General features: G+C 40.1%; 1 protein-coding gene across 1 annotated transcript in view; it reads right to left on the bottom strand.

Annotated features, from left to right (window-relative positions):
* Positions 1 to 23,630, bottom strand: part of LOC136877459 (alpha-tocopherol transfer protein-like) — a 238,092-nt gene that overhangs the window by 131,287 nt on the left and 83,175 nt on the right. Inside the window, exon 2 of the mRNA XM_067151515.2 lies at positions 5,891 to 6,034. Coding sequence (XP_067007616.2) covers positions 5,891 to 6,029 — 139 coding nt within the window. The 5' untranslated portion in view covers positions 6,030 to 6,034. The remainder of the gene's footprint in view (positions 1 to 5,890; positions 6,035 to 23,630) is intronic.

Below are 23,630 nucleotides of genomic sequence, written 5' to 3'. Positions count from 1 at the left end.
AACTAACTGGGACTGATCTTTGTTTGGAATAGGAAATGTTCAGATTATCAGAAAAAAAACAACATGTAGAGTAGAGTGTAAGGTTATACAGATACTGTATTAGTGGCCAAAGGTAACGCGGCAGGCTTTGTTCCTAACGGCAAAAGAAATTGCATATTTTTCTGGTTAAATGGAAATTTATCTGCTTTCATAACCACACTGACTGCCCCTCGGTGTAGGGGTAGCTTACCTGATTCTTACCCGGAGGCCCCGGGTTCAATTCCCGCCCAGGTCAGGGATTTTTACCCGAATCAGAGGTCTGGTTCGAGGTCCATTCAGCCTACGTGATTACAATCGAGGAGCTACCTGACGGCGAGGCAGTGGCCCCGGTCTAAAAATCCAAGAATAACGGCCGACAGGATTCATCGTGCTGATGACACGACACCGTGTAATCTGCAGGCCTTCGGGCTGAGCAACCGTCGCTTTGTAGGCCATGGCCCTTCGGGACTGTTGCGCCATGGTGTTTGGTTTTTGGTTTTAATAACTAAATTGTGAGGAAATTACAGCATCATCATCATCATCATCATCATCATCATCATCTGTTTACCCTCCAGGGTCGGCTTTTCCCTCGGACACAGCGAGGGATCCCACCTCTACCGCCTCAAGGGCTGTGTCCTGGAGCTTCAGACTCTTGGTCGGGGATACAGACCAGTACCTCGCCCAGGCGGCCTCACCTGCTATGCTGAACAGGGGCCTTGTGGAGGGATGGGAAGATTGGAAGGGACAGGCAAGGAGGAGGGAAGGAAGCGGCCGTGGCCTTAAGTTAGGTACCATCCCGTCATTCGCCTGGAGGAGAAGTGGGAAACCACGGAAAACCACTTCCAGGATGGCTGAGGTGGGAATCGAACCCACCTCTACTCAGTTGACCTCCCGAGGCTGAGTGGACCCCGTTCCAGCCCTCGTACCACTTTTCAAATTTCGTGGTAGAGCCGGGAATCGAACCCGGACCTCCAGGGGTGGCAGCTAATCACGCTAACCACTACACCACAGAGGCGGACAAATTACAGCATACTGTAGTTAATCAGTGCATTTACAGAATACAGTAATGACGTTTATTTATTTATTTATTTATTTATTTATTTATTTATTGACATATTTCCTATGGCAGAAGGATACAAGTTTACGTCTATATACATATTTGTGTAGTCTTCAAACGTACAGACGAGACTTTTTTTTTTTTTTTTTTTTTTGCAAGTTGCTTTACGTCACACCGACACAGATAGATCTTATGGCGACGATGAGATAGGAAAGGGCTAGGAGTGGGAAGGAAGCGGCCATGGCCTTAATTAAGGTACAGCCCCGGCATTTGCCTGGTGTGAAAATAAGAAACCACAGAAAACCATCTTCAGGGCTGCCGACAGTGGGGATCGAACCCACTATCTCCCGATTACTGGATACTGGCCGCACTTAAGCGACTGCAGCTATCGAGCTGGGTCATAACGAGACTTAGATCACATGATGTAGTAGTGTCAGAGTTAAATGTCCAACATGCTTAACCATTTTACAGCACCAGTGGCCTAATGGATGGTCTGCATTGTTCCGTTGAAATTCAGGAGTGGGTAATCCGTAGCGCTATGTTGGATTGTGGAGTCTGGGGCACGTCTGTACAGTCACAGTAAGAGTTCGGCACTATATGACGACTAAGCCCAGCTTTATGGCCATTGCCTTCCTTAAAACCAACACTATGCAAAGGGATGAATTCATTATTGCAAGTTTGTGTGGTGAACTGTAGTGAATGTATGTACATGAAGATCTGCGTTACGACTAACACACAAACAACCAGCTTCAAGCTAGAAAATAATAACCAGCGCAGTTAAAATTCCTGGTGCAGCCGCGAATGGAACCTGGGACCCTCTGAATCGAAGACCCATTATGCTAACTATTCAGCCAATTATCCGGACACAAATTGCATACATTACTTGCCATTTATATTTTATAGCTTGACTTCTATTAGAGCTATGGTATAGAATTTTATTAGCAATAAACTGTACTGTAATTGGATTCGAATTCGCTAAATCATTGGTTCCCAACCGGTGTGCCACTAAACTTCCGAGACTTGGTGATATTGTTGATAACACTAATTAAAATAATTTCACTCCATTAAGTTTGAGGAAGGAACAAGGAAACATATTCATGAGTTTAAACATATTTATTATACAGGGAATTTGCTTGCTTACGCCTTTCAATAAAAAAAAAGATTATTAACTAGAATATCTTCTTACACAAAAGCTCAATTCGTTGTCAATAATCAATCAATCAATCAATCAATCAATCAATCAATCAATCAATCAATCAATACTGATCTGCATTTAGGACAGTCGCCCAGGTGGCAGATTCCTTATCTGTTGTTTTCCTAGCCTTTTCTTAAATAATTGCAAAGGAATAGGAAATTTATTAAACATCTCCCTCGGTAAGTTAATCCAGTACCTAACTCCCCTTCTTATAAACGAATATTTGCCCCAATTTGTCCTCTTGAATTCCAACTTTATCTTCATATTGTGATATGTCCTACTTTTAAAGACACCATTCAAACTTATTCGTCTACTGATGTCATTCCACACCATCTCTCCACTGACAGCTCGGAACATACCACTTAGTCGAGCAGCTTGTCTCCTTTCTCTCAAGTCTTCCCAGCCCAAACTTTGCAACATTTTTGTAACGCTACTCTTTTGTCGGAAAGATTTTTGCCAGTTCTTGAATCAAGTAATCTTGGTGAGGGTCCCATACACTGGAACCATACACTAGTTGGGGTCTTACCAGAGACTTGCACGTTCTCTCCTTTACATCCTTACTACAAGCCCTAAATACCCTCATAACCACGTGTAGAGATCTGTACCCTTTATTTAGTCATATTTATGTTATTATCCCAATGAAGATCTTTCCTTATATCAACACCTAGGTACTTACAATGATCCCCAAAACGAACTTTCACCCCATCAATGCATGAATTAAAACTATTTGTGAAACTCACAACATGACTTTTAACCCCGTTTATCATAATACCATTGCCTACAACATTATCGAGGTCATTTTGTAGTTGCTCACAAACTTGTAACTTATTTATTACTTTGTACAGAATAAGATCATCTACAAAAATCCTGAACTCTGATTCCACTTCTTTACACATATCATTGATATATATAAGAAAAATTAAAGGTCCAATAATACTGCCTTGTGGAATTCCCCCTCTTAATTAATACAGGGACAGATAAAGCTTTACTTACTCTAATTCTCGGAGCTTTATTTTCTAGAAACATAACCACCCATTCAGTCACTCTTTCGTCAAGTTGTGATATGAAAAACACATACACACATTTTCTGTTCAACGATTAAAAGTTTCCCATGCTTCTTATCCCTCTTGTTTCCCTCGATACAACCTTGACAACACTTGCACTTCAAATCGATTCGTTGTTATCACTTTTGTAGCAGTTAGATTCTGACGCGGTCTCTTTTCCAACTTTTGTCCTGTTAATCAGAAACATTAACATCGAACTATAATTTAATTAAAAATCAAAATGAACATAAGAATGCATATAGTTAGTGCCAAATTAAGGACCTCAAAACCTGCCAGAACACGGACGAAATGCGCATGCAAGACCAAGTCTCTCATATTGTTGCAATCTTTTTACGTCGATGTGTTGCAAAGGATGGTTTTATATTAACATTTATACTGATCTGCGTTTAAGGCTACCACTCAGGTGACAGATTCCCTATCAACTGTTTTCCTAGTATTTTCTAAAATAATTTCAAAGAAGCTGGAAATTTATCGAACACCTCCGTTGGTAATTTTTTCAGTCCCTAATTTCCCTTGCTATGAACGAATTCTTCCCCCAACAATATTAGTCCCTTGAATTACGAATTTATATTCATACTTGCTGACGTACCCGTGCTTCGCTGCGGAATTCTACATTGTATACAGAATTCTAGGTTAGGTAGTGTACTCGTTGTGAGCAAGATTAAATTAAATTGCATAGCTCTCAACGATACCCTAGAAACGCGACGGGGAAGTCTCCAAACGAATTTTCTCATAATAAGAAGACTGGGTTAGGGAATTTTCATTGTAATGGTAGCCCCGCTCGCCAACTATCAGTCACAATCAGGTTGGAGAATTTTCATTATAATGGCATACACTCACTCTCCGCCTGCCTTTTTACATTCTCAGAAAGACTGTCTTAGTGCTTTTCCCAACTGAAATGAACATAGGTCATTACAATGACGTCAGTAGGAATGGCGCGATTGAAAGCAATGCTTTCATATAAAATACTCGATCAAGTGAAAAATCACACACATTTTTCTCACTTTTAACGAACAATACTATGCTACCGATCTAACAGTCCAAAGTTCCAGAGCTGGAATGACCAAGCCGCAGACAGCCGTGATCCGTGAGCACCCTTAGACTTTTCTCGGGGATGGGTCGAATAGCGGAGAGTCTCAGGTCAAAAGCTATGCCCTTTTACTAATCTGCTTCCTAGGATTACCCGATGAATCGGAAAATTTTAATTCACTACACTGGCGGCGGGAAAATCTATCTGACTTGGAGGCAAATTTTTCCTCTAAGCCAGAGGAGAAACCCCCTCTTCACAGCTAATTTGGAATAACATGAATATAGAATTTAATAAAGTGAAGGAGAAGAAGCTTTTCTTAAGAAACGGCGCTTTTAAGAGTTGAATTTTGAGTTATTTAGTGAATTGTGGTGCTATAATTTGGAATAAGCCAAAATTGTTCCAGGGCATACTACTAGACTAAGTGAGCCTCTGCCTTAAGTGTGCACACTGCTCATTCAAAACAGCGCATTAGAGTAGGGATCGAATAGCTGGAATACTATGATGAACTCGTGTGTTACGTACCAGCAGTATCAGAAAATGTATGAACCAGAGGAATGACATTTAAAAAGAAGAAAGTTATCTTCCTCCTCGGCTGCTTCCCGCCAATATTCAGTCAGGCTGTTATACTCGCTACGCAGCAGTAATCCCATCTGTCGGAGTTGAGTGGCGGCATAAGAGAGAATAAATATCACAACAAACAATGGGCCATGTAATGTTATTGCTGATCAATGTTAATGCACTTTCGGTATTGTAGGCCTTCATATTTAGTTTTCTTCCGACTCTGAAATACCACTCTTACCATAGTCGGTACGGTCAAAGTGATCGGAAATTGTATTTTCTGCAACTTTTGTTATGTAGTACTTTTCGATAGAACCAATAAAATAGGTATTTTAAAATTACATTTTGGGCACCTTCCCCTAAACTACAATTTCATCCAGGGTGAATATAATTGTCTATAGCGTAGACTGTAGTTTCTTATTCCTTGATTCTATATACCTATTTTCATTAAATTATGTTAACCCATTTTTTCATGGCTCGCCGCTGATATGGACTTACTAACAAAAATACAAATTATTAACGGATCCACTAATAATATAAATATCTGAGAATTAAATTTTAGGCCTTCCCCTAAACTACCATTTCACTCAGCGTGAATGCGGATATCGATGCCTTGGTGCACTGTTGGAACTAGTGTTCGGACAAGAATTGTGACTATGATGGATATTAATGCGTTCCAGTGCCCTACAACTAACTACAAGAAATAAAGTTATTCAGTGCGAACTTTTGTTACTTTATTTTTAATCAAGTTTGTATATACCAATCAGAATTAAGTTTCAATATAAATTTAAGTAAAGGAAAACTGTTCTATTTTCTGGATAATTTATGTCCATTACAACTTCTTAATACAACAAACGTAAGAGTAATTTTACTGGATGTATTGATTTTTTTTTTAAATATAGCCTACATGAACTTTAACAATTGTTTAAATGTATAATTCTAAATTCATAATATGTGAATTTACCCACCGTATACCATGTCTCGCAAATCCTGCAACAAGCGAAGTCTAGTGTCTGGAGACTCCCCGATGTGTTCTCGTGCATAGTCCAAGACCTCTTGAGGAGGCTCCCCCAGGTCTAGCGTCATAGAAACGTCGTCATCCAGCATGGCGGCTGAAATATACAAAGAACATCATGGAAGTTCGATCTCTGTAGTGTTAAGAATAAGAATAAGAATAAGAATAAGAATAGAAACATGAATAAGAATAATGCATAAATATCCGGCTCCTTGGCCGATTGATCAGCATACTGGCTTTCGGATCCTAGTACCCCTGGTTCTATTCCCGACCGGGTCTTGGACTTTATCTACGTGCGGTTAATTCTTCAGGTTGGGTAATTTAGTGTTTTTATTCGTCTTAATCCACTTTTTATCTACATAGAACTACAAGACACCACACTAACAACCACCACATAACCATACATTAGTGAATACATCCCTCTATATAGGACTAGCGTCAGAAAGGGCATCCGGCCTTAAAACTGGACCAAATACTAATAGAGTGTCGACCGCAATAAATTGGGAGAAACGCCAGGAAGAAGATAAATAAATTAGGCCTATATTACCTAATGTTAAAATGCCTGTTTATTTATCAAAAAGTTCTTAATTTTCCACATAATAAGTCTTTCAAGAATTTGTTATAGGCCCTGCTTTGAAAAGTGTGTCTCCTTTCCTTGGTCATAGAAAGTGACGTCTTCTTCGTTGGACAGCTCTAACACGTCAGTTCTCTCGTACCATTTCATCAATGATATTAACGAATGCGTCTGACATTGATTGATGGTCATTTCGCTTTCCGAATTGTTCAAACTTCTGCAAATTCACAACACCTTTCCACACTTGTTGGACAGACGTCACTCACTCTCTGCTTACAGATACAAACCACCCGTGGATATTAAAATGTTCCTTGTGTTTGCCCGCAGAATACGGAACACTGTACGAGTCTCCTTCCCAAATCACTTCGCCAATTTGTAACTGTCGCTGTACCAAGGCTCTAGTTTATCAACTTAAGCACCTGTATGCAATCTGTCAGAGTGACAACAAACTATTAGATACATAAATTGGACTGAGTTCCATTCTTTTGTTTCTGAACAATAAAACAGGAAACAAACGGTTACAAGTGGAGTCCGAACCCATAACCTTTCGAATTTAAGTCGGATACTTTTATCAATATTGAGCTACGGTGGTCTAGGTTATATTTGTTCTGCTGGAAAGGATCTAAACTACAGGTTTAACAATACTGTCAAGAAAGCTGTAGAGTGCATATAAGTCACCTACTGAGGGCCAATATGGCATCCGATGTGAAATCGGGAGGTGTGGGTCCGGATCGCACTGGTAACCGTTTGGCCGTTCTTGTACTGTACTTAACATCTCGTTGATATGTACTATATGTATTGAACACGACCTAATACGTTGAAAGATAATCATAATAATGAAGTTATTGGCTTCATGTCTCACTAACTACTTTTGCAGTTTTAGGAGACGCCGAGGTGCCGGAATTTAGACTCGCAGGAGTTCTTTAACGTGTCAGTAAATCTACCGACACGAGGCTGACGTATTTGAGTACCTTGAAATACCACCGGACTGAGTCAGGATCGAATCTGCCAAGTTGGGGCCAGGAGGCCAGCGCGTCTGAGCCACTCAGCCCGTCACGTTGAAAGGTTTTTCGAGTCAATGCGGTTGTGAAAATTAAATATTTATTAAACTATTACTCGACTTAATTTAACGTGTACCTTCTCTCAGCGGAGACCTGGGCGCAGCGGAAAAGAAATGTGATGCTATGCGGTTCCATTCAGTACAAGTTTCACTAGGCAATTTTAAACTGCACTGGAGGTCTATAATCCACAGTGTAAACTGAACTGCACCCTCCAGACCCGTTTATATTCCGGTCCGGGAAACCTATTTCATTAAAGATCTACGACTCAGTCTACCGTTAGCATCCACCGACCCATTCCAAGCACTTTTAAAAAAAAATTCTAAGGAAACGCGCCGATATAGACCTTGAGTTCTACGCTATGATCGAACGTAAATGGACCAAAGAACTTCAAGAACAAAGACACGTTATAACCAGATATGCGACACATAGCTTAATAATAATAATTAGAAATGGGAATTATAGGCACGAATAGGTTGGAATGCAAACGTATTTGAACAAGGCGCAAGTGAAATCTAGCCGCTCTACAGATATGTCGGGGAGTTGCATAAATGTTAGGGGTTCTGATAGTTCAGATCGATAATATTATGCAAATCTCACCGCAGAACCGTCATGCGGGTAACATACACTTGCGCCTTGTTCAAATACATTTGCATTCTAACCTATTCGTGCTTATCCCATCTCTAATAATAATAATAATAATAATAATAATAATAATAATAATAATAATAATAATGGAAATCCACAGCCTGTTTCCAGTCATTCGACCGGGTCAGGAATGGAATGAATGAAGCCCCATCTAGCGGCGAGGATAGAAATTGTGCCGGCTGCCGAAGCCTGTTGCAGTCCTCTGGGGCAATGATTGACGAATGAAAGATGAAATGAAATGATTTTGCAGAGTGTTGCTGGAATGAAATATGACAGGAAAATCGGAGTACCTGGAGAAAAACCTGTTCCGCCTCCGCTTTGTCCAGCACAAATATCACATGGAGTGACCGGGATTTGAACCACGGATCACAGCGTTTAGAGGCCGGCGCACTGCCGCCTAAGCCACGGAGGCTCAATATTAATAATAATGTCATTTGCTTTACGTCCCATTAACTACTTTTACGGTCTTCGGAGTCACCGAGGTGCCGGGATTTTGTCCCGCAGGAGTTCTTTTACGTGCCAGTAAATATACCGACACGAGGCTGACGTATTTGAGCACCTTCAAATACCACCGGACTGAGCCAGGATCGAACCTGTCAAGTTGAGGTCAGAACGCCAGCGCCTCAACTGTCTGAGCCACTCAGCCCAGCTACAAGGCTTTCACGGCAAAATATATGCAAATATAAAATTCCATAACCCAACGAATGACTGTGTTTGTGCATTGTGTAATGACACCTGCGATCTTTACCACCTCCTAAAATATAAAAATAGAAGATAAGAAAACTCTGGCGAATACTGTAAAGTGTGAAATTCACTTCAACTCAATATTCATTCGGGTGTTTCTTCTTCTTTTTTTTTGCTAGTTGCTTTACGTCGCACCGACACAGACAGGTCTTATGGCGACGATGGGACAGCAAAGGGCTAGGAGTGGGAAGGAAGCGGCCGTGGCCTTAATTTTCTTCTTCTTCTTCTTCTTTTCTTCTTCTTCTTCTTATTATTATTATTATAACTAACACGAGATTATCTAAATCGCACTGTTAGTTATTTTCACGCATTTTGTGATTTTTTTTTTCCAGATTGTACTACGCATAAGCCAGTACTTACTGCCAATCAAAACAAAAGAAGCAGTGACCTCACTTACGGTAGATACTCTTCTTTCCCTTCTTAATCTGTTTACCCTCCAGGGTTGGTTTTCCCTCGGACTCAGCGAGCGATTCCACCTCTACCGCCTCAAGTGCAGTGCCGTGGAGCGTGAGACATTGTGTCGGGGGATACAACTGGGGAGTATGACCAGTACCTCGCCCAGGTGGCCTCACCTGCTATGCTGAACAGGGGCCTTGCGGGGGGATGGGAATATTGGAAGGGATAGACAAGTAAGAGGGAAGGAAGTGGCTTTAAGTTAGGTACCATCGTGGCATTTGCCTGGAGGAGAAGTGGGAACCACGGAAAACCACTTCTGGAATGGCTGAGGTGGGAATCGAACCCACCTCTACTCAGTTGACCTCCCCAGGCTGAGTGGACCCCGTTCCAGCCCTCGTACCACTTTTCAAATTTCGTGGCAGAGCCGGGAATCGAACCCAGGCCTCCGGGGGTGGCAGCTAATCACACTAACCACTACACCACAGAGGCGGACACGGTAGATACTAATGAATGTTAAATCGAGCAATATCTATACGCCCTAGTGTATAGGTGAGTTTTGTCCCACCAGGACTGCATGGTGAAATTGCACGGGCCAAAGATTTAACCACTATAAGTGACTTTATATATTATGATGGTGAACTAAGAAATGTTGTGAAGTGAAATGCAGGCATGTGTTCCGGAAATGGAATATTAAAGATTCCCCACCCCCCACGCCCTCCATGGCACTTAACGCCCTTGAAAGGGCCTTGGCCTGCCCAGCGACCGCTGCTCAGCCCGAAGGCCTGCAGATTACGAGGGGTCGTGTAGTCAGCAAGACGCATCCTCTCGGTCGTTATTCTTGGTTTTCGAGACCGGGAATATAAAATAATATTCAGTGGAAATAATAATAATAATAATAATAATAATAATAATAATAATAATAATAATAATAATAATAATAATAATAATAATAATAATAATAATAATAATGTTAGAAGTGATTTGGTTCATAACCATGATGAGGAGGTCCATAAGGTGCAACGCCAAATAAATGCTGTAGTATTATTGCGAAACAAAGGGATACGGAAGATATATCCACACACCCTAGCAAAGTCTTTCAATCCGTACTGATAAAATTGCCTACTTACGATTCTCTACCTAGTAATTAACTCGAATAAAGAGAAATGTGTGTAATTTGCGGAGAAATAAATATCCTAAACTTCCAGTTAACTGAAATGACTCACGACACGATTTTACCTCGAAATAGTAAGACACACTTGGAAAAACAGTTTGTAATGGACAACACAAAAACAGGGCGATTGTTATTTTTAGCAGTGGCAAGAACCTGTGCTTAGTAACGTATTAAGTATGGAAAATATTAAATATTAAATACTGTAGTGTAATGAAATGGGGTTATGTTTCGAAGGTGCAACGCAAAATTACAGTTCATGCGAAAAAAAATCTCAACATGCTTCCTTAGTGTAATTTATATATTTGAGACCCTTCAGTTCCCAGTGCAGTTTTCATAGTAAGTCATTTTCCGCTTATATTTTTCCCGTGCAATCTACTACTTCCCATTTCACTGTATACCCCTCCCTGAACAAACGTTCTGTTCTTATTTACAGTTAATTATGTCATTCAAACTGGGATAAAAATTGTAAAAGTATTTTACCCATAATAAACTTTGATATATTTAGCAGGGACACAGCGGTGTCTTTAACGGTCTAGCACCTTCCAATATCGCCTTGAGTGACAGAACTCTGAAGGTTAGGTCCATCATACTGCGGAAATGTATGACGAGACTTGCATAATATTATTTCAAGGCAGACTATTACAAGAGTTGCTTGTATCCAATATGTCATTTCTAATTACTCATTAATTTCAGTGTTGCTGTTTCTCATTAATATTCTAGGACATATGCAAGAGGGTTTTACTTTGCTTTCTCGTGAGAGTCGTTAAGGCTACTCTTGCATTCATAATAATGTTATTGGCTTTAAGTCCCACTGACTAATTTTACGGTTTTCGGAGTCTCGCATTCATCCTCTCTACATCAGCGCTATACATCACCAAAATGTTTGTCAGATAGTTAGATAGTTAATAAGGAGCAAATATAAACGACTTTCTCTAAGTGCCATCAACTCGGCGTCGACTGCGGGCGACTACATGGGTAGAGTGCCTTTTGGTTCCCTGTTTTCAACTAGATATTTCAGGTCCTTCGGTGATGTCCTTGTTGCTTCTTTGTTGGAGTCTATCCACCTCAATGCCAGCCATCCTTTTATCCGTGTTCCCTCCACATTCCTAACCATAAGCAAATCCTCTATCAAATCGGAATGTTTCATTATCTGCCCGAAATATTTCAGCTTTAGCTTCACAGTACCTCAGGAGATAGATCTGGTCTGATCTTATAAATAACTCACATTTTCTTGGCAGTCAGAAGTACACGTAAAAGTCTTGTTCATTACCATAACTCAATCGCATCAATGTGCTTGCTTTCCCTCTTTCTTTATGATTAGACTTTCACAACCATATGTAGGTATAGCAACCCTGCTGATGTCAGTGTGCCTAAACACATCAGGACTTCTGAAGATTTTATAGAGACCTGTGAAGGCTGCTTTGTCAAGAGCTAATTCTGTGACATACTTCGGGAGTGGTAGAGCCATCAATATTGATAGTTGATCCCAAAAGACAGAAACTATCCACCACTTCGATCACATCACCATTGATCTTCATGTTCGATGATAACGCTGTTGTTAGTAGTTTATTTTCTATATCGTAGTACACGCCTGCTAAGGACGATAACAGTTTGGAGAGTAGCGATAAGCATGGCAGTCATGTGCTGGTGAATGAACGTCTATATATAATACATACATTTAGTTTTATAGTGGAAAGAGTGATTGCGGTGGGGGAGGGTGGAGCGTAGAAGAGTGAACTTGTTTGTAAATATACAAGTTTTATAATTGAAATTCATGATTATTATTTTATTTTAGATTTCATGGCCAACATTGGACCACTCTAGTCAATTCTACAGAGGACTTTTTTTGTATTGCTTTTCTATCTACCCAATATTTCTTCATGCTGAGAGATGCTGTCTTACTTTCTTCGACTGAAAACACCCTCCCATTATACCTTTTATTAATCTTGGCCTGTAGCCTGGTGTGTGTGTGTCTTGAATTATCTTAATTTTGTCTGTTTTGTTCTTAAGTTAATCTGTTATTATTTGGAGTTCTTCAATGTCATGCTTAATTTCCGCATTCCACTTTATCTTGGTCTTGCTATTCCGTAATTTTTCAATTATTATTATCTTAATTCTGGTGTCAGCTGTTCTGAAATGATATTTACCATACACAAATATTTTAATTAACATTCATTCACAGGAAAATATTTGACATTTAAAAATTACCTTAATAAGAAATTAAATGAATGAACGATCTTCAGTAATAACAGATAAACTAGATCTTACTTTCATTCAGAGTTACGTAGCAGAAAACGTTGGTAAATTGAATTAACAGACTTTCTAAAAATGAAAAAATAAAAAAGCACGAAATTAACTTCACCGTCGCATGTGTTATGCATGTATTCCCACGTTCAATTCCCGGCCGGGTTGGGGGATTTTAACTTTCATTGGTTATTCCTCCGGTTCGGGGGCTGACATCCCCTCCAGAATTCATCTTGCATAGGACACTATTCTCACAGATGCGCAGGTCGCCTATAGGGAGTCAATTAGAAAGACCTGTATCAGGTCTCTCCGGAGGCCATACGCCATTATTACTCCACAGTTTAGTGAGCGTTTGGTTTTATATCGATTTGAACGCAGACCTCACAACATACGATCCTTTCTTGACCCAACTTTCACAGCGTTGTGCGAGTTACAAGAGAGTCGCATATCAAACCGGACACGGTAGAAGAGTCTGGTCCAGTTTGCCATGCCGGCGACTTAGCGAATACGACTATTTAGCATTTAGCTGTTCTATACATCAGAATTAATGTTGAATCAGGTGAAAGAAATATTAGGCCCTGTAGTGGGGAATATTTAAGAATCACAGCGATAACAGCGTTGGTCAGGGCTTCCCTTTCAAATACTGTATATCTCACCCGGAATACTTTCTGTTGTTTTTTTCTTTAAAAATACATTTTTGAGAAGGGTGCAAGGTCTGGAAAAGAGTTCTTTTTGTCGTGCGTGTTCTGGAAATGTAACAGCACAAGTATTGGTTAGGTGTTTACTGAGAAAATTTTCCCACGATTCAATTATTCAGTCACTAGTGATCTGCTTTTAGGGCAATAGCCCAGGTGGCAGACACCCTACCTTAAATGATTGCAAAGAAATTGGAAATTTATTGAACATCTCCCTTGGAAAGTTATTCCAATCCCTAACTCCCCTTCCTATAAACGAATATTTGTCCCAATTTGGCCTCTTGAATTCCAACTTTATCTTCATATTGTGATCTTTCCTACTTTTAAAGACACCACTCAAACTTATTAACGCTATTTGCTTTACGTCCCAGTAACTACTTTTACGGTTTTTCTGAGTTTCCACTATTTGATAAAAAAACGATAAAAGTAAAACATATTAAAAGGCTCGTAACTAATTATTTCGTAAGATGATAATAATAATAATAATAATAATAATAATAATAATAATAATAATAATAATAATACCTTTGGTAGTGGTTTAACGTCGCATTACATCAAAGGTTTTCGTCCACACGATTATGGAAAAGGGCTAGGATTGTGAAAGTATCGGCCGTGCCCTTAATTAAGGTATATCCCCAGCATTTGCCTGATGTGAAAATGGGAAACCACAGACAACGTTCTTCAGGGCTGGCAATGATGGGTTTCCAACCCACCACCTCCCGAATGATGCTTACAGCTACGAGACCCAAACCGCACGGAAAAATCGCTCGGCAATACAAAGGTCACTAGGAAAGTTTTGCACTACGCAGAAACGGTTGGCTGGACACCCCTGTTGCGGTGAGGGATGAAAAGAGGGGTGAAAACCGGTCCAGAAGACAGTAAGGCGCGACCATCACACCACTTGTTACCAAGCAGTGGGACTGAAAGCAAGTTAAGATGTCAGTGTGGTCTAAAAGTGAATATCGCGCAATTATCCGCTACAATTTTGCTCGTGGGTTAATTGTTGACCAGTGCCTGGAGGAAATGACTCCTGTGCTGGAGAAAGACTGTCCACATCGGACAACATTTTTCCACTGGTACAAAGAGTTCCAAAGGGGAAATGTTGGGGTTGAAGACGATCCTCGTTCTGGGCGACCGTCTGAATCAGTGACTGAGGGAAACATTGAAGCTGTGAAGAAAATGTTGCAGCAAGAGAGGCGGTTGACATATCGGCAGGTAGAAGAGACCCTCCACATCCCTGCACCAGCTATTCATTGAATTCGACATTACCATCTCCATGTTAGAAAGGTTTGTTCGCTTTGGGTGCCCCATTCACTTTCAGAGGAACAAAGGGCACATCGAGTGAAATGGTGCCGAAAAATGCTAAAACAGTTTGAAAATGGGACTTCGCGTAACGTCAATGGCATCGTTACAGGTGACGAAACTTTGCTTTATTATTACGATGTCCCAACAAAATCCCAGAACAAGGTATGGCTGTTTGAAGATGAGGGTACTCCTGTGACATTGCGAAAGTCAAGGTCAGTGAAGATGATTGCAGTATTCTTCACTAAACGGGGCATCCTGACTCGGGTTGTGCTAGAAACACAAAGGACAGTTACTGCGAAGTGGTACAGTGAGATTTGTCCGCCTCAGGTCATCCAGGCTCTCAAACAGCTCCGTCCAAGGTCACGGCTCAACACTTGGCTCTTGCATCACGACAATGCTCCAGCACATCGTGCTATTGTAAGAATGGTTTTTCTTGCCAGATCAAGGTTGACTGTGCTTGATCACCCTCCATACAGTCCTGATTTTGCCCCATGTGACTTCGCACTCTTCACAAAAGTGAAAATGAAGCTGAAAGGCCGGCGTTTTGCATCCGACGAGGAGCTTCTGGCAGCATGGGATCAAGAGTGTGAAAATATAAGCGAAGAAAAGTGGCAGAGTTGGTTCAGTGACTGGTTTCGGCGTATGGAGAAGTGTATTGAGTGCGGTGGATTTTTTTTAAAAAGTCTAAAGCGTTCACTCACATTGCAAAACTTTCCTAGTGCCCTTTGTAATAATAATAATAATAATAATAATAATAATAATAATAATAATAATAATAATAAGAAGAAGAAGAAGAAGAAGAAGAAGAAGAAGAAGAAGAGGAATAGGTCCAGTATTAATGCTATTTTAACGTCCCACTTATATTGTAATTTTTTTAAGACACCACGGTGTCAAAATTTTGTTTCCCAATACTTGTAGTGGGGAGTGAGGCATGATTAGCTCACTGGCATAGCCCCTGGTTTCCCACTCGGAAGGCTGTGGTTCGAATCCCGGTCGATCATCCGTTGAGATTCGCATTTCATAAACTGCGTGGCGTCAGAAAGGGCATCTGCCCGTAAACCCTCGGCCAAAACCAAAATGAGCCTGAGTGACTCCAACGACCCTTGGAAAAAGCTAGAATAAGCTAAATTAAACTTTGTATTCCCAATATTTCATTTTGTTGAAGTTTTTGATTGAATTTCTAATCTTTTAAAGTTCATATCATCGTCATCGAAAGGCTTGTTCCGCTCCTATTGTATCTGCAGTCCTCTTCATTCCTTGGTAATTTTGACATCTGGTGACTTCCAGTACATCTTCAATCATCCTTTCGCGTGATCTCCCATTTATTTTTCTACTGAAAACCTTCCCTTCAAATATGTTGGTTTAGAGCTATTATGTTTGAATAAGTGTCCAAAAAATATTTGTCTTCCGCCTCTAGATATTAGCTACGAGGAACCTTTGTTCCTTTACTTCTTTGAACCTTCTTCATTGATTTCCTTTACTGTACAGCTTCTTTTTGTATATCTTTTCCATAACAACATTTCCCTTGCTTCTAAACTCTTTTTCTTTTCCGTCTAGAGAGTGCAGCTTTCACAACCATGTAGCAATATATTCCAAATGAAAGTTGAGTTATAAGGTTTTATTTTACTTTATTTAAAGAATATTTTCTTTTTGTAAGTTGTTAACTCAGTTTCTCTTGTATCTGGTTGTAGGCCTGTGCAATATCACTGTATTCTTGAGACAGTATGTTGTACTGAGAAATAAACGAATATTTATTATTCAAATAAAACAACGTCATTGATTAAATATCTGCCAGAGGCGAAACATTAAATAAAAAATATTTATATAAAATACTCACTGTCTGAAATATTAATTTGTAATATGAAACTACTGATTAGGTAAGGAAGCAAAGACATATTTTTAAAACCTCTAAGAATGTTCGTAACCAATATAGGGCAATGGGAATTTTTGAAAGACTGGAGGCAGCTGTTTTTTTTTTTTTTTCTCAGTGGACCTTTCGTATCTCCTGTGCTCATGAAAGAACACGTTCACCAGGGTCTAGACGATGACGTGGTGTATAAATGTCTCATTTGCGTCAGTGAGAAAGTTGCTTTAGCGTACAAGTTCTGTTGAAGTTTCTTCTCGTCCAATTAATACACGATTCCTAGTGTTATGATGTTGCCTGAAGCGCTCCTGGCACCCAGTCTTCCGGAGGAAGGAAAATAAATACCATGTACCTGAACTACGAAGTCTTCGCACGATGAAGATATGTAAGAATTGCAGAGAAACGAAAACAATAGTCGGGGTTTCCACAGAGATTCTTGAACACAGTAGTTTCTGTCAGATACTGATTTGAAGCTGCCTACTGACCTCAGTAGCTCAGTCTGTTTGTCACTGTCCTTCTGTTCCCAAAATAGCGGGTTCGATACCAAGTGAGGTATGTGGCATTTGAGGGTATTTATATGTGACAACATCCGGCTTTCGGCACTTTTAATAACTTAAATGGGGACAAAATTCCAATACCACGGCATATCATAAAATTTATAGCAATCAATGAGGCGTTCAACAATTATTTAATGTTTTTGCAAGTGGTTTAACGACGCACCAACACATCGAAGGTTTTCGGCGACACAAGTATGAGAAAGGGGCTAGGATTGGGAAGGTGGCGGCCATGGCCTTAATTAAGATACAGCCCCAGCATTTGTCTGATGTGGAAATGGGAAGCCACGGAAAATCATCTTCAGGGCTGCCGACGGTGGGATTCGAACTCATCATCTCCCGAATGCAAGCTCACAGCTACATGACCCAAACTGCACGGTCAACTCGCTCCGTTTTCTTACAAAGTGTTTTACGTCGCACAGACACAGATAGGTCTTACGGCGACAGTGGGATATGAAAGGCCCAGGAGTCGGAAGGAAGTGACCGTGGCCTTAATGAAGGGACAGTCTCAACATTTGCTTGGTGTGAAAATGGGAAACCATACAAAAACCTATCTTCAAGGCTGCCGACAGTGGGGGCTCAAACCCACTATCTCCCGAATGCAAGCTCACAGCTGCGCGCCCCTAACTGCACGGCTAACTCACTTGGTCGTAAATTATTATTATTATTATTATTATTATTATTAGTAGTAGTAGTAGTTGTAGTAGTAGTAGTAGTAGTATTGTTATTTATTGCAAACCCGGCGGCCTAGGGAGGGAGTCGCCTTCTTACCCGGTGGCCCTAGGTCCAATTCACGGTCAGATTAGAGACTTTTACCTAGATATGAGGGCTGGTTTGAAGTCTATTCAGCCTACATGAGAACAATTGAAGAGCTATCTGACTGTAGATAGCGGCCCCGGTCCAAGAAGTCAGGAATAACGGGCGGGAGTATTCGTCCTGCTGATGAAACTTGACCCCATAATCTGTAGATCTTAGAGCTGAGAATTGGTCACTTAGTAGCTCAAGGCCCTTTAGGGCTGTTGCGCCATTTGGGGGTATTATTGTTATTATTAAGGCTGCGGTTATAGGCTGTCATGTAGCGCTAATGTAGTCCGTTCAGATTCGCTGCTGCTACGATACGGCTTTCCTACGTATATATACTTCTTTTTGTTCCCTGTTATTTACAGCACTTTCTATTTAGTTGGACGCAATGGAGAGTCTTGCAAATAAATTAGTGATGTGAAGAGTTGCAAGGTAGGTTTCTCGGAAGTTGAAGAGTGTCCATTTCAACGGATACAAACATGAACACAATTACAAGTCGTATCCCTACCTCATTTTTGCTTATGCATGCCTTAAAAGTGAAACATGGGATCGCTGGATTTCATCGCTTTCCCTTTCCTTCCCAAGAACTTACTTTCCTTAATTTTATTTCTTATTCTTCTTCTTATTCATCCGAGCGTTTGTCCCTCTGGTACAGGGGATCTGGGAATGCCGTTTTCTCGATCAAATTCGTCGTTTGTTTTCCTATCGCTGCTTGGGACTGCCTCTCGGAAGATATCCGTCAACTTTTGGATGGCAAGTACCATTAGCTGTTGTATTCGGTGCAGCACGCAGGGAATGGCTATTTACTTTTAACTTGAGTTATTACGCTCACATAACCCCAAACTACACAGCTCTTTCCTAGCTGAAACCTGACAGGCGACGGAAGTTTCAGATGCTTACGTTGATACATCGAACTCTCAATGAAAACCTACCAAAGTACATTTTTTCAAAATTCCACTTATTGTCCTCATTCCAATTTATAACAGTACATCTGACACTTCCCTCGCTATTCCCGTCAATCACTCTTCAATGTATAATAGATCCTTCGTTGTGCCTCGGTCACGACTTTGGAATCCACTTGCAGCTGCTGTTAGGAACTTTCAGACAATATCAAATTTTAAGACTGCATGCAGAGATTACCTGTTGAATACCGCTGATTGTTCCGCTTGATTGTTGACGTATAAGTTGTGTGATTGTGATATGTACAACTGAAGACCGTGTTGTTCCGTAATTAATATTAGGCTGATATATTTTTATTGTTGTAGTGTAAATGTACATAATATTTAGCTTTAAGCTCATGTAGGCCCCTACATAGATAGAGTTTATTGCCATACTTGTTTTACTATTACTTTATTATGTATTGTGTTCTGTTTACGGATGTTTCAGTTTGTATTTTACTTGTTTTTCATTATGATCTTTTCTCTTTCTTATTACTTTTATGTTCCGGATTTCTTTTCCTTTATTTGCTGAGGTTGCGTTTTTTCTTCATTTATGATCTCCAAATCTATTATTTAGCTTAGTTATCTTTGATATTGTAATATCTTTCTCTCCTATATATTTAATATCACGTAATTTACGTGGTTAAGTGTAGGAGAGGACTACGAACCCTAACTCCACCACTGCTAAAGTCAAAAATTAATTAATAAATAAATAAATACATAAAATAAAATATATGGCCATTTAAGATAAAAACAACACAGGGCGATGTTCAAAAGGTTGAAACTTTCACATATTTAAGAGAGTGGCTAGATATGAAGAGCCGTGCTGAGTGGCTCAAACGGTTGAGGCGTAAAGCCAATAACATTATTATTAGATATGAAGAACTATGACAAACAGGGTGTGGAGGCAAAATTAATGAAAATGAAGGCAGCATGCACGAAGACTCTTGAGATATACAATCATGGGGAGCTATGATCCGACGCTACCAGATAGTTGTAAGACCAGAAGTTTTATACTTTCTTTCATTCTTAATCTGTTTACCCTCCAGGGTTGGTTTCTCCCTCGGACTCAGCGAGGGATCCCTCCTCTACCGCCTCAAGGGCAGTGTCCAGGAGCGTGAGACATTGGGTCGGGGGATACAACTGGGGAGGATGACCAGTAACTCGCCCAGGCGGCCTCACCTCTTATGCTGAACAGGGGCCTTGGTGGGGGATGGGAATATTGGAAGGGATAGACAAGGAAGAGGGAAGGAAGGAGCCGTCGCCTTAAGATAGGTGCCATCCCGGCATTTGCCTGGAGAAGTGGGAAACCACGGAAAACCACTCCCAGGATGGCTGAGGTGGGAATCGAACCCACCTCTACTCAGTTGACCTCCCGAGGCTGAGTAGACCCCGTTTCAGCCCTCATACCACTTTTCAAATTTTGTGGCAGAGCCGGGAATCGAACCCGGGCCTCCGGGCGGTGGCAGCTAATCTCACTAACCACTACACCACAGAGGCGGACCGGAAGTTTTATATGCATCAAAAACACTGAGCTTGAGAAATAAAACTTCAAAACTAGAACAGGAGAAATTAGAACGAAGGATGCGGAGAAAGACCTTAGGACCAATTAAAAAGGAACGAATATGAAAGCTCAGAAGAAACTTAGATGTGAATAACAAGGTGGACAAAGTAACGGACGTCATCAACGACTTTCCTGGTCAGAAGACAGAAGAAATGCTCAGAATCTGAAGGACATGTGGGCAAGGATACGTAAGCATGGTTGGGAACCTAAATAAACCTGGTCCAATGAGGCCATAACAATCAAAATAAATAAATAAATAAATAAATAAATAAATAAATAAATAAATAAATAAATAAATAAATAAATAAATAAATAAATAAATAAATAAATAAATAAATAAATAAATAAATACTACTGGAGACACTTCTCGCACATTTTCTGAGACATCTGATGACAACATTCTGAATGTGGTGACGGCATGAGACGCTCACAACCACCGCAGCCTCTATGACGTGTAATTGCTGCACTACTTTCTTGGTTACTGGCCAACACTCAGTTCCATGGAGAAGTACTGAACGAACTACTCTGCGGTGCATTTTTGATTTTAGGTGCATCGGCATTCACTCGTCAGTTCCCTGCAGCATATCTATCCAGCATTCACCCTCGCCCTCCCTTCCTCACCGACGTTTCTTAATTTGAACTGAGCTGCGAAATCTCTCTGGTAACTTTATTTTAGCCTTTGTACTAGTATGAGATAAATTCTGATCAAAGTTCCAACTTGTGTTCTCTGGCTTTCATGTTTTAGTAGAGAATCTTTAGCATTACTGTGGAAATTTAATAAAATACTGATTTTCTTTACATTATTTTGCACCATATTTAGTTTTAAAATGTAGTCCATATTTTGATTTTTTTAGCCCATGATAATGTATGTACATATTTAAGAATTTGTATTATATATATTTTCTAGCCCCGATTATACCATTCGGAAAGCAAATCGTCATTCTATTCCTCATTAGTGATCATCATTAATATCTTTAATAAATCTAATGGAAAAAGAGAACTCGTGTCCTCATTCCGAGGTGGTACAGCTTTTTCCAGGCACACCCCCAATGGAGGTGAGCTGCATGCACCATTTCAACAACGTACCAACCCTCCTGCCATTCTTAAATTTCGGGAAGTGCCGGAAATCCAACACGGGGCCCGAGGACGGCAGCTAATAACACTAACCGCTACTCTATGGACAATAAATATGTTAATACTTTGATGTTAATTTTCCAATCAATGAAATAAAATTATGGTTTCCTTTTGTGGGAATTTATTACAATTTATTGGACAATATATAATCCACTAAACCATCAGCACTGTGGAAAATGGCTTGTATCTACTATAATAATTTTGGCTTTCCTTTTTGGGAACTTAATGTTTTATATAAGTGCCAAAGGCAGGCATTTGTACAAGTGGAGGTGAGTACCTCCCCTACTCCACTTTCAATGCATTATCCTACAAAAGAGGCTTTAAGGGGTGTCTCAACGCCAAACTAACCGCCAGCGTCCTGAAAGGGTTGGCTATCATTCTTACGAACCCGCTGCCACACTGGAGGGAAACACTGGTAATTTCACGACTGAAAAAGCTTAAAGAGCTTTAGTACTTTAAATCTAATTATGCTAAAAGAAATTCTAGTGTTCGAATATCAACAAGCTACTGTACGAGTAGATAGGTGCAAGGAACATTCACATCACTCGGTGCAGTTGGCAAGATCTAGATACATATGTGCTCCTAATTTAAGCTTCCACATAACTAGTAATAAGTCGTTAGTGAAATCGAGCGAGTTGGCCGTGCGGTTAGGGTCGCACAGCTATGAATTTGCATTCGGGAGATAGTGGGTTCTAACCTCACTGTCGACAACCCTGAAGATGGTTTCCGTGGTTACCCATCTTCATACCAGGCAAATACTGGAGCTGTAACTTAATTAAGGCCGCTTTCTTTCCACTCCTAGCTCTTTCGTATCCCATCGTCGACAAAAGACCCAACTGTGTCGGTTCGAAGTACCGGTAAAGGAAATTGTTGTCATTAGTGAAGCTTTTATGAATTTAATTAAATTTCTCATTCACTGCTGAGAATAATGGAAACATATAATAAAGCATTGTTACCACACATCGGTGCTCAACCATGCCCTAAGTAGAGCACAGTAGATTCTATGTTTCTTCGCGTCTGACACTCAGAGATCGCTGTGCAGTGATGCTGTAATAACTGGATTTTGTGAGTCAACAACGAAGAAAGTTGGTAAACCATCGTTCCTTCAACACTCTGCATAAGGTCCAGATAGTTAGCATAAAGTATATGCTTTATTCTCGTACAAACTAATTTCATTTTCACAGTCTGACATGCAAAAACAACCCTAACCTTCCGTGAATACACCCGCGTGATAAGTTTCCGAATGGAGACATTGTACCTGCAATATTTACGAAATATGATGACTGCGGTTCTGGCTCGTTATTCGAACTTTACGTACGTTATGTTTCGTCAGAGAGAGAGAGAGAGAGAATCTAAAAATAATAGTTGTGAAGATACATCCCCATTATTAGTTTTTCAAACAATATTTAAATAATACTTTGAATTGAAATGTTTGTGATATATAAAGAGGCAGCTAACCTCGAATGGAAACATTTATTTAATATGTAATTGGTCGTACTGTACAAATATTTTAGAAGCTGTAAGATGTTTAATATATGTTTCCTTTAATTTGAAATATTGTATTTTCTTATTAGATGGAAGAAAGGGTATAATGGCCCAAATCTTGTCAGAAAAACAAACAAACTAATCTTATCTAAGGTAATCTCCAATTTTCAAAGGTTATCGAATAATGCATGGATGAAAAGTTGAAATAAGAGCACTATGCCTTGAAGCTGACAGTTTTAAGTTCCAAGTGCCCATTTTTTCATCAACGGAAGTACGCCAGTCATAACAATGTATTACAAGGTACAACTATTGTATCAGGTATCAAAACATCTTGCCGAGAAAGCAGAGTTATAACATAGCCATTAGTAAATACAATTATGGACGGAAGAAAGTGAAGTCTGATGTTGAAACGGCATGAACATTGCGTTCCAACATGCGCCACACGAAAGGTAACTTTCTTTCTACGACCACTGTACAATTGAAACATATTGCTTGATTCTCGATTTTATATGCGCAAA

This window comes from Anabrus simplex, chromosome 7 (genome assembly GCF_040414725.1).
Source record: "Anabrus simplex isolate iqAnaSimp1 chromosome 7, ASM4041472v1, whole genome shotgun sequence".
Lineage (NCBI taxonomy): Eukaryota > Metazoa > Arthropoda > Insecta > Orthoptera > Tettigoniidae > Anabrus > Anabrus simplex.
The sequence above is the reverse complement of the archived record's forward strand: the minus strand, read 5'-3'. Positions and strand labels throughout refer to the sequence as shown.